Source organism: Orbicella faveolata, unplaced genomic scaffold (genome assembly GCF_042242905.1).
Source record: "Orbicella faveolata isolate gen_17 unplaced genomic scaffold, um_ofav_v1 contig_46, whole genome shotgun sequence".
NCBI lineage: Eukaryota > Metazoa > Cnidaria > Anthozoa > Scleractinia > Merulinidae > Orbicella > Orbicella faveolata.
This window is the reverse complement of record NW_028301576.1, coordinates 12,211,692-12,224,044: the sequence shown is the minus strand read 5'-3', so window position 1 is coordinate 12,224,044 and position 12,353 is coordinate 12,211,692. Positions and strand designations below refer to the sequence as shown.

The 12,353-nt window shown below is 38.4% G+C and overlaps 1 protein-coding gene across 1 annotated transcript; it reads left to right on the top strand.

Moving 5' to 3' along the window:
* Positions 1 to 308: 308 nt before the first annotated feature.
* On the top strand, positions 309 to 11,520 carry LOC149098398 (isocitrate dehydrogenase [NADP] cytoplasmic-like). Its single transcript, XM_089278338.1, has 12 exons — positions 309 to 460; positions 686 to 725; positions 2,448 to 2,554; positions 2,939 to 3,025; positions 3,862 to 4,022; positions 4,441 to 4,587; positions 5,589 to 5,656; positions 6,145 to 6,213; positions 6,367 to 6,518; positions 7,316 to 7,456; positions 8,255 to 8,305; positions 9,358 to 11,520. The coding sequence occupies exons 1-12, from the start codon at positions 445 to 447 to the stop codon at positions 9,564 to 9,566; spliced, it is 1,248 nt and encodes a 415-aa protein (XP_089134464.1). The 5' UTR covers positions 309 to 444; the 3' UTR covers positions 9,567 to 11,520.
* The last annotated feature ends 833 nt before the right edge of the window (positions 11,521 to 12,353 follow it).

The following is a 12,353-nucleotide window of genomic DNA, read 5'->3' as shown; positions in this document are numbered from 1 at the left end:
ACCACTCGGTATACCACTAAATTCTATGTAATAAAAATAAATTAACAACGATAAATAAATATATAAAACATAAACATTCCAGAGCCTGAAAATTAATTTGAAAGTGATACGAATTTAGTTCTTTAGCATTAGAATTGAAGTTCTTACACGGCTGAGTCGTTACACAAGATAGAATGTTTGTCAAGTGGAACTAATAAGACTAAGCTGTGTTTTCCGCGCCAGGAAAGCGTCTCTGGGAGTGTCTGTTATGTAGCAAAACTATTTATAATTGATGAGATCATCAACAAGGCCGGGGTTCACTTTCATTACCGACGCAAGGTTTCTCGGGAAATTTGTGCTACAGAACAGCAAAGCTGTGGATATTTCGAAATTTAAGTGCTTCGAGAATTAACAGCTAGCGTGTGGCGCGAATCGTGCAATCTCTGTCTACTGTACAAACACAACATGGCGAAAATACAAGGTAAGATCTCATCCTTAAATGACTTAAATGCATTTTGGAAGCGTCATGGTAATTCCGCGTCGTCATGATTTCCCATTTTGTCGCATAAGATATTTTGCACAGCTCATCTCAACAGCTGTTTGTAGCTTTCGATCGGGATAATTTTTCTTTGTACGGGAAACTTTGATCGTACCATGTGGTTAATTTAACATTGTTAAAAGTGTCGTCCTTTCTTTGTCCTTGTAGCTGGTGCAGTTGTTGAAATGAAGGGAGATGAAATGACCAGGTAAGCGAACGGGTGACTGCGGGTCTTGTACTACATGTAGCTAGAGTAGCTGGTAAATTTTACAATCGTGCTAAGTACAAGGTTCAATTGAAAAATGAAATCGAATTAACCGGATATGTTACGCTTTTGTATGAAATTCAACGTCTAAAGATTAAATCTTTGCAACGTTCAATTTCACCACACACAGGGAATTTATTAAAAATATTGTTCTTTTAATCTTGTATGTAAATTTATTCGCGTGGATGACTGCGGAAACTGACCCGTCCATGACTCGAAGGTTTCGCAATTTATTTCGTGACACATTCGAAACGCAGTGAAATAAAACATGCAATCACGCAAAACTATCTGTAATATCACGGTTGTATATGTTGTTGGGAACATTCTGGCACAAACTGTTATTAACCTAGGAGTCAATAAGCTCCGATATTTACTGTACCGTTCAATGCGTCGGCTGACTGCGTGCGTGCCTCAGGGATTAAAATTTAAACTGTCATGCAAGGGTCAAGGTACAAGGAAATGCCAGAGATACATTGGCATTGTGGTAAATAAATTTGTCTTGGATCCAAAATCTTTCAAAACCGTTAAATTTTTGTTTTTTATTGACTCGTATTCATTATGAATAATAAGCTATGTGAAACAAAGGGAAGTAAAATTAAACTGGTACTTTGACCAGTTTGAAAACTACAAATAAGAAAAATGTCAGCCCCACAGGGGAGCAGCAAGGCAAATGTATCACACTCTTTTTTATACATGTAAGAAGACTGTTTTTCTGGCAAAGGCTGAAAATTCCTATTAGTTTTCTGCCGACTTTAGGCAGAAAGTATTCTTGTAAATATTCTTAGATTGCAGCGTATGATTTTTCTGTTTTGAAATATATAATTGGTGTCTGGATAGTGTTAAAGAAATTTTGGAGCCAGACTGCAGGCAATAATTATTAACAATCATTGCTAATTATTGGATGGGGTTAAGCAGAATATCATGATTTATGAGTGGCGAGCAGATCAATTATTTGCCAAAGCTGAAGCCTGAGGCAAATAATTGATCTGTGAGACACAGGCAAATCATGATATTTTGCAATAACTGAGTTTAATAACTGTTTTATCATTCTATCACCAAGTTTGTTTCTTATTTAAATCACTCTATCTGATAGCTCAGGGAAGTGACGGATCTGCCATTTTTTCAGTCAAAAGCACGATTAGGATTATGCATGAGCAGAATATTATTTGTAGCAAAACACATTTAGACAATACTACTCATGAGCAGACTATTATTTGTAGGTAGTTATTTGCAGGTCACGCGGTGGGCTTTCAGCTAATGAAAAGGAAGTTGACTTCAAAGAAAAGGAAGTTGACTTCTTGCAGAAATATTAATAGCATCGAACATCGTGGCTAGTGCTGCTTTTGTTGCTTTTTGGCTAGAAAAAGGAAGAATTGTATATAGTTTAGTTAAAAACATATAATAATTGTATTGTTATTACAAATTTTCAACACACAAAATTATAATTATTATTCTTTTCAAAATCTCAGCCTCAGGTTTTACATAGTCTTAAAATATTCTTAAAATTTTGCAAATTTCTGCCTCAATGTTCTTATAAAATATATTCTTTTGAAAAAAAGAGTGTATCTGGCCTACTAAATTAAGATGATATCAAATAGTAATTTGCTATGTTTTCTTTTAGACTAGAAAATTACAAATTTAACTATGTACTTTTCCTCTTTGTAGGATTATATGGGAACTTATCAAGGAGAAACTTCTTTTTCCATATTTGGATATGGATGTGAAGTCATATGATCTTTCTATTGAAAACAGGGATCAGACTGATGACAAAGGTAAGCAGGAATTTGATTATTACATAGCTCTATATTCATTTATTTATTATAAGTTTTGCTTAAACTCTGTGCCTCTCTCTGGTTTAAGCTAAAGATGACATGTCTGCAAAGTTAATCCAATGTTAAAGAGGACTCTACAAAAGTCTAAAATCTTATATTCTCTCCTATATTAATGATCTCTGTTGAACCTTTGTATATAGTTTTTTTTTCTAACTTGTTACTTATTAGTTAGTCTAGTAAACTCTTCTTTTGAATTTCTAGTCCTATGTAAAGATAAATAAATATTTGGACATCTAATTGAACAGCTGTGTGGTAAGATCGGCCCTACAAGCTAAAGCTGGTCTGAGAGAATTCTCTGACACGGTTCTGTCTTTACTTAATCAGTAACTGTGGATGCAGCAGAAGCAGTGAGGAAATACAATGTTGGCATCAAATGTGCTACTATCACTCCGGACGAGAAGAGGGTGGAAGGTCAGTATGCATTTTAAGTTAATTAGAAGAATCTTGGAGGGTTAGATGTCAGACATCCAATAGTTTTTCTCAATGTAGTCCAGTTTAAATTGCAGCTGATTGCTAGCCAATAGATTTAATTAGTGGTCACTAATTAATTTGTGCTTATTCCAATCTATATTTTGAATCAACATTTAACATTAATCAATCGTAATTTCTATTGCATATTGGTTAGTTTATCTGTTTCTACCCAAACTTTCTACCCTGGCTCTGCTAGCCCCTATGATTATTCCAGGCAGCCAGCACTCTATTTTTTATTGTTGATATTTTTGTAGATTTTGTATTTATTTAATAGTTTGAGAGAGTGCAAATAAAGATTGATGTTGTTGTTGTTACAAGAGGGATATCTGAGATACTGATACACTGTAACTGATGTGCACAGCTGATTTCATTCAGATACTTGCAGTGTTGCTGGACCATTCTGACTCCGTTTTACATTTTTGCACTGCAAACTAAGACACTACATGACTGCATACATGTACATACTGATTACTTATTGGGGTGGAGTCTCTTGAACATGTGACACTCATGTAGGATGGATTAAGGTGCACTAGCTATCATGAGATGTATTGGCCAGAATAATAAGAAATGCAGTCTAGCCCTCGTTACTGCGACAGAGCTGTCATGAGTCACTAGCTGGGAAAATCTCCCCAGCCCTACTTCTCCATCTTGGCCAGCTTCCTTGCTTAGCATTTCTTTGCATAGACAGCCTGAAACACTTTCAAAAGTTGGGAGTTAAACTTCATTTGAAGTGAGCCTTAAATACCATTGATATCTGTTTTATGTCACATTGTTAGAGTTTAATTTGAAGACAATGTGGAAATCTCCCAATGGTACAATCCGTAACATTCTTGGTGGAACTGTGTTCAGGGAGGCAATAATCTGTAAGAACATTCCAAGACTTGTACCAGGATGGATGAAACCAATTATTATTGGTCGTCACGCTCATGCTGATCAGGTAATCATAAAGAATTTGGCAAGATTTGAAATTCATGATTTAATGGGAATATCAAGGGCTCTAGTAGGAAATATCCATGGACACCCAACCTTTGGAACAAATATGCGGCATAATCTTCTTTGTGCTTGGTAGCACATAAGACTGAATACTGCTACTAATGAGTTCCAATGCTTCTTGTCAGCTGTAAGCCCATCGTTGGATCTGGCTCTAGGTCCAGCCTGAGCCAATCTGTAGAAGGACGATGAAAATTCCAAAGAGGTGGAGACCTGAGAGGTTAAAATGTTAAAAGAAATTTAAAGTATGCAGCTGATAAAAATGGAATTCTGGCCAGATTTAAACTTGAAACTTGTCCAAATTAAATTAAATGTAATTATAATAAATTCTATAGTATTAAAACTCACACCTAGAATGTTTTCAGTACAAAGCAACAGACTTTGTTGTTCCTGGTGCTGGCAAAGTTGAGATGGTTTTCACTCCCTCTGACGGCAGCAAGCCAATCAAACATGTTGTGCACGATTTCACTGATGGTGGCGGAGTCGCAATGGGGATGTTTAATACAGATGAGGTAAACAGGTTAACACAGGCTTTAGGATCATATTTATCGGTCACTCAATGTGGCATCCATGGTGACCCAACAGTTGACACTTTCAAGTGAATCTAAATCAAGCAATCCAGGCTATCTGGGGTCAATCGGTTGCTTTTTTCAGACAGCACCTAACTCTCACAGTTAACCTCTTTTCACTCAGGATTCAGGGTTGTTCATGGTTGTTGGATGAATAACCACTGATAAATCACTATCCAGTGTTTAGCGCATTGATCTGTTTCATCAATTTTTTTTTATCCAGTGGATGGTGTTTAATCCACCCTTTGAACAACTGGCCCCATAAGAATTACTGGAGATCTCTTATTGAGACCTCATAGAATGAGCAGCCTGGGCTAACCTGCAATGGACAGCATCCAATCTGAATGCAGGGGCCCAGGGGTGTGGGTGGGGGAGTAGCAATACTCCCGTTTCTTCATGCTGCAGAAACCAAGATCTGGCACTTTGGTGTTCAGGATTGACTGTAACAAAATGTCTGGAATAAATTGCATCCTCAGTCCAGCTTAAAAAGATGAATGCTCTTTACTGAGACCCACTGTACAATGAAAATTTTTTCTTGGTTAATCAATATAATTATTATTACCGAGTAGATGGTGAGTTTTTGTTTGTTACATGATCACCAGTAATAGTAGGACTTCTCCATCATGGCATTTACTTGAAGTGAATTAGCAGTGGCAGATCCAGACCTTGAGCTAAGGCAGGGAGGGGGGGGGGGGGGGGGGTGTCTTTTTTTTGTTTGCCCTGCTGGCTTTTCTTCCTTCTGTGATTTTTTGTTTTACCCAAAATAAGGGCGGGCTCTTGTCCCCGGGCCCCTCCCCTAGATCCACCACTGATTAGTCATCACAGTGCATTTCTGATCCCGGCCCAGCAAGGGTCATGTTTGACGATACTATTAGTGGTATATGTAGTGTTATTCAGCACTTGAGGTAAAGCTGCTATCTAATCACTTGTGACTTTCTTCACAGTCCATCAAGAACTTTGCCCACAGTTCTTTTCAATATGCATTGCAGAAGGAATATCCTTTATACATGAGGTACATGAAATTGTTCTTGTTGTTGATCATGATCGTATATAAACTAGGATGTGTCTGTAGGGATCTAAATCTTACTGTACTACTCTAGTCTTGTCTCTGCAGGGAAGGAGAATGATATTCACTGCTCCTTATATTTTTCTGGCATTGTGATCAATTGGGGTTACCTTAAGATCTACTAAATTTATATCTTAAATAAACGACACTGCTATTATTTCAGATAGCTAGATAATGTGACCAATTTACAAAAGTCAGGGTACTGGATTTGCCTCTAGACATGCCTGGGTGTCACGTGGTCTTTAATTTCAAACAGGTCATGTTGTACATTTTTTGAATGCTTTAAACACCAATGTCGGCTGGGAAACAAACAGGTCAACCTTGAACTATTGTTTGGGCTGTTCTATAACAATATTTTACTATTAATATTGATCATCTTGTAGTTAAAATTTCATTTTTCCCTATCACAGCTATTTTATGTAACTCTTTTTCAGCACAAAGAACACGATTCTTAAAAAGTACGATGGTCGATTCAAGGATATTTTCCAGGAAATATATGAAACGTAAGTATTGTTTTGTGAAGGGGGGAGGGGGAGTGTCTTCGGTTCAAATCTGGTAGAGAGGGGCAGGAAGAAATTAATTACAACTGACTGCACTCTGGTAACAAAAGCTGAGTTGATCTGTTTGTGTGACCACATGCATTTTTTTATCTCCAGAGACTACAAACAGCAGTTTGAAGAGAAAAACTTGTGGTATGAACACAGATTAATAGATGACATGGTGGCTTATGCACTTAAGTCTGAGGGTGGCTTTATGTGGGCATGTAAAAACTACGATGGCGATGTACAGTCGGATTCTGTTGCCCAAGGTAGGTGGTCCTTGACTGGGGCATGTTTTGCTCAAACGGGATTAACCGGCCGGCAATCAAATACATGCTCTTAGTTTTCATGGCAGGAACACCTGATTGCAGGTTAAAGAAGATAAGGTGTGTTTCCTTCATGCAGGTACTGTTTGTCATCTCAATTCTGTGCCTCAGTGCATTAATAGGCTAAGCTATTCCAGGCAATGGTTATAAGGATGGTTAAGGAGATGACTAAGGCATGGCTAAGGAGAGATTCCCGCAAGCCCCTACCCCTTTTCCCTCTCAACAGTCGAACTTTTTGTTGCTCCCCTTAATAGAGAGGTTAAGTATTATGTTCAAAAATCAGTCTTTGGTTGTCTTTCTTTTGCGGTTTCAATGCACTAATGTGAGAATATTTGTTTAGATTTGCTGTGAACAGGAAGACTTTTTTTAGAAAAGCAAACTTCTGTTGTATTGTTTTAAGGATTGCAGGTAAAGAAAACAAAATCAGAGAAAATTTTTGCGATTTGCCCAGAACGTTTTTCACCAAAAAACCGAATGCCTAAAGAAGGCTGAATTCATGTAATTGTTGCCCTCCCAGTGACTGCAATTGGTGGGACTATGGGAGTATGCTTGTATGAAATACAGGGTGCAAGGAATGATCATGAGAGTATCTGGGAGTCAAAAGAAATTATAGCGATCCTCTCATACCCTCACGGTGTGCCCCTCCACCCTTTCCCCTCCCTCCCTCCCCTTAGAGTGAATGCTACTACATTGTACAAGACTTGGCAAAATGTCATTTGATTGAGCGCATATGTTTGCAGGATTCGGTTCGCTTGGCATGATGACAAGTGTTCTGGTCTGCCCTGATGGTAAAACAGTGGAAGCTGAGGCGGCGCATGGAACAGTTACAAGACATTATCGCATGCACCAGCAAGGCAAAGAGACCTCTACAAACCCAGTCGGTAAGGCTGAGCACTTGACATAATGCTTTGCAGTAAAATGCAACCATAAATCTACCTCCTGAAAGAAATCTTGTTCTCAAGCTCTTCTTCAATTCTTGAGGAATGTTCCTGGGACAGGGGGGTTTGGGAGGGGTTCGCTCAAACCCCCTAACTTGAACAAATAAGACATCAAACCACGCTGACTTGGACTCGGAATAACGGAAATCTCATTTCTGGGAACCTCAATTTTAAAAGGTTTCTGGGGGAGGATCCCCCCGGACCCCCCCCCCCCCCGCCGCCCTTTAAGGCCAGCGGGTGACAAGCCCAAGAATGTCTGCGTGGGAGCCTAGTCAGCCCCCGACCAAAAGTCGGTTAGCCCCCATATTCACGCCTAAACGACGAGAAATAGATAGTGTTTTGTACTTCTGGTTGGAGGCGAAACGGTTAGGGGCTAATCGACTTGGGGGCTAAACGACTGGTTACCGAGATCTGTATTCTGCGCCAAACAAGCTAGTGAGGGGCGAGAAAGGATGAAGAAAGACTGGCAATAGGGTTACGTCCCACCATGCGGGTTTGTAAAATTCCTTGTATTTAAGAAACAGAAAACCATCTCCGTGCTTCCATCTAATTACAGAAACACGAGTGGAACTGTTTGTGAGAACGAGAAATGCTGATAGAGACGCGGAGTGAACGTTTTCGGGAACTAGAAATGAAATAATTTATCTATTTCCATAAACAAGCGTTTAACTAACGTTTAACTCCCTGCCTACGGGGAATCTGGTGAATTCTATTACTCATCTGCTTTCTCTTTGACCCTAGCTTCCATCTTTGCGTGGACAAGAGGTCTGTTGCATCGAGCCAAACTGGATGGTAAGTGTTGTTCACAGGCAGGAAGAGCACTAGGTACCGAGCACTATGCCACGCCGAAATGTTTTCAATGAACGACAGATGAAATCCAAGCCTTTAGATTCTCGGTTGTCTTTCTTTCTAGGGGAGGGGGAAGCGGAACATGGTAGATTTAACAACGGCAGTCTCGGCCGCTTTTTGCAACAAGCTTATCTCTGGTCTTCTCAATAAGCCATTTCTAGTGCGCTCTTACGAAACCATTCCGAATATATTCCACCCACAGGTTCAATTTTATGCAAATCAAACTTATTTTCAAAGAGGCTATTCAAAGAGAACAACCCTCTTTGAATCATTAATTACACCATGTAAATCTGAAGATGACAGGAGAATCTGTCGAAATATGTCTTTGAAACTTAAAATTTGTGTCGTTTTCTTTAAATTCTTGACTTGCCTACTGCTATCAAGACCCTTTGGAAACTCATTTTCATGATAGGTTTTTCATGAGAAGTCGTTTTGAAACAGAGGTGTAAGGTAACTCGTAAATGGCCTATTACCTTATCAGTCCTGGATGCTCTGACACTTAAATTAAGTCTTTTTTTTTTCCTTTTTTTTTTCGCTTATCGAATAAGGAAAATTTAAGGTTTTTGTACTGTCTAAATGAAAATAAAGCAAACGGCGATGTTAAGTACGTCAATTTTGGTTGGAACCTACGACTCAGGACGTTTTCCATTTCGTCAATTTAATTCCGGAATTTTTGGTTCCGCGGTAAATGACGAGCGCTTTTGTGTTTTCGTTCTACTGAAAAACTCTCGAAAAATACGGTTTTCTTGGGACCTGCCTTCTTAACAGTTTCGTTTACTTTTTCTTCTGAAAATCTTTTAGTTAGGGAAACGAAAAAAAACCTCCGAACCCAAATTTCCTGAATTCTTGACTAAATGGAATGCACCCCGGGATTTTCGAAAGCCAATTTACGCTATTTTGGGATTAAGCGTCATCTTGCCAGCCAAGTGTTGGTAGCAGGGCCCAGGTTCGAAGCCCTTTGTACCTATGTGGGTTTTTTTGTTTGTTTGTTTCAGGCAATGACAATCTTGCCAACTTTTGCCACACTTTGGAAGAGACGTGCATCGAAACAATTGAAGCCGGTCACATGACAAAGGACCTCGCCGGCTGTATCAAGGGATTGTCCAATGTACAGCGATCGGATTATCTCAATACTTTTGACTTCCTTGATAAAATAGCTGAAAATCTTGCCGTCAAGTTGAAGCAGTCACCAAGTCGTTTGTAGCGAGTCAGGTGACTTAAGAATGATAGAATTTTGTTGACTCCTGCCTGCCAGGCACGATAGGATAACAACTCTAGTTTTTGAAATGTTATTTTAACAATAGGACCAAGTGATCCAAGCAGCATTTTCTTGCAAACCGTCGTGCTGCAATGTTGAATTACAAGTTTGGAAGCGTGTTTACGTCCCGGAAGGAACTCCCAAATGAAAAGGAAGAGTTAAAAAAGCGGTTTTGGTACCTCATTGAGTGTTCAGCCTTAAAAGGTCCACAGCGGTACCTTTCAGGGTATTTAGCCGAAGCAAATATGACAGGAGATAATGTGTTATGCTAGAATTGGTACCTCTTAGGGGAGAAAAAAAAATTCAAGCCGCCCCCACAAAACAGGATCTTGGTACCTCCTAGGGGGTTCTTTTCAAAATTTCCCACGGGCACCTCCGTCCATTTCATATGGTAGTCCACTGCCGGGTTTTACGTGTGATATCACCGTATTGCAACTTGAGGGAACACGTACGCGAACTGGTCTCGTATATAGCATAATTTTGCGACAACTTATTACAAGAAAATGCCAGGCGTATTGCTTACCCTTTCTGCGTAGTTTCTGCAAACTCTGATTTGAGAAGTAAATGGTAAATTAATGTGGTGTGGAATTTTAGGTGGTTTTTCCAATTCAACTATTTTATTTAGCGTACATTTTATTGTTGCATTAGGTTTTAATGGTTTTTATTTAACGTATTCGTAGCAGACAGTTGTCATGGCAGGTTATATCAATGACGATGTTGGGAGCTTTGTTTGAAGATTACTTTATGGTTTTTAGAATTTAAAATTTCATCATTTGAGCATAGTTAATAGAGGAGACTTGTTATGGAGCCCAGAAACATCAAAGAAGCAAACAAAGATGCCAAGATTTTTGTTGGAAGGTCCACGACCGTGCACACACCTTGTTCACTATTTACGTAAATGACCTGAAATGTTAATAATGTAAATTCTTAATATTCAATCTTAAATTTTGTAAATTTTTAAATCTTTAATACTGTAATTAATTTTAGACTCCTTTCCCATTTTGTTTATTCATTTTAATTGACGTATTTTTTATCTTTTTTATTCCTTTTGTAACTGAAAAGCCCCTTTGGGGAGTTGCAAATAAAGTATGTATGTATGTAATCGTTTGTTTTGCGCTCATACACTATGCATGAATTACGTAACCAACACGTTTCTATTGGTTAGTTCCTCAGTGCGGAGTAAACAACTATTGTGTTTTGTGCACGGTCAAGGCCAAAAAAGGGGACAAAAACTGATACAACAAAGAACTTTGTCGGGTTTCATTACCATTCCCGTCTATTAACTATGATCTGAGTAATTGAATTTAAGAAATTAAGGATGCATAGACCATCTTGCAAGAATGTCAGATATAAGTCAAATAAATTTTAAATCATTTCTATTGTGCAAATGGCCGTAAAGGCTTGAAATCTTGTTTTAAATAAATCCCAATTTGACTGATGATTTCAAAGTCTATGGGAAATAACAAAAAAAAAATTGAATCTTAATCATTAATGTAATATATACGTATTCATCCGTGTAGCTTCGCAATTAATCCGTTTTTTTTTTCTCTTCGCGGTGAAGATTAGAAGATGGCCTTTTTGCCACTGTTAGTGATAAGAACTGTTTTTAATTTCAGAGGAAAACGGCCTCTTTGCGTCTGTGTCAATCACGTTTGTTAACAACCTTTTCTCTTATTTTGACACAACTTTTTGTTAACCTGTAGGTAAACAAAGTTAGTAATGTGATAAATTATTGATATATTCTATTCGTGTCTGTAAATCGTATGCAATTAAATTATGTTTATAGCACGAGGTATCAAAATTGTTATGTTTCTTTTTTAACCCACCACGTTTAGTTGATGTCGGAAAGAGCTATGCTCTGGCTCGTTCGCAATAAAGAGTATACTTCCATTGACTGTTACTGTATGGATCTGTGTTCTTTCTCCTTCACCCCAGCATAGCATAGTCCAGCATTCATACATACAAATAATACATAAATTGGAAAAAAGGAGTTTTCTTTTCCTTTTCTATGACGACTGCTACCTTATTTACATGAAATTTTCGCGACATGTTTATTTCGCGATTTTGAGGTGCGCACATTTCGCGACACTCAAATTCCGCGATTTGGCGGTAATTCTGTATTTTGAATCACTTTAACTTCGCGTTTTCGAGTAACACACAATTTATTTCCTTGGCAGTGTAACTTACACGTCCTTGAATTTAGTAAACGACTGTATCAAAAGGTTCAATAACGTCGAAAGTAACAAAAACGCATCGGCTGGACTATATGTTAACAGTAACATAATGCGAGTCACTTAGTTTTCGCGTCATGTTATGTTCACGACACTTATTCTTCGCGTCACTTCAATCTCGCAATTTTTTTAGATAGCGAAATTCGCGAAATTAACGTGTCGCAAAAATATCATGTAATAAGGTACTTTCGTAGCGTGCGTTGACAGCGTTCCACATAGGAGCCAAGTTTCTCGCCTGGTAGTCGCGTGAAGATTGGGGCGAGAGCAAAAAAAAGGACGACGGAGATTAAGGTAGGCTCATTATTTCGCGGTGTGTCGACTCTTCTCTTCTTTGGTGGGGTTAATAAGAGCTAAATATTGTTCACGGCAGTGGCGCCAGTTATAGAAAACTAGTCTACAACCCATCAGATTAGATCAGACATACAGTCCTAGAGGACTGATTAAGTAAATTTTCTTGAAATGGGTGAATCAAATTAAGTTAAATAAGTTTTAATAATTAATA

Excerpts from the sequence above, each read along its gene's own strand:
- LOC149098398 (XM_089278338.1), top strand. Across the intron at positions 2,555-2,938 it reads GGATCAGACTGATGACAAAG|TAACTGTGGATGCAGCAGAA; the intron begins GTAAGCAGGAAT and ends TTACTTAATCAG. Across the intron at positions 8,306-9,357 it reads GCATCGAGCCAAACTGGATG|GCAATGACAATCTTGCCAAC; the intron begins GTAAGTGTTGTT and ends TGTTTGTTTCAG.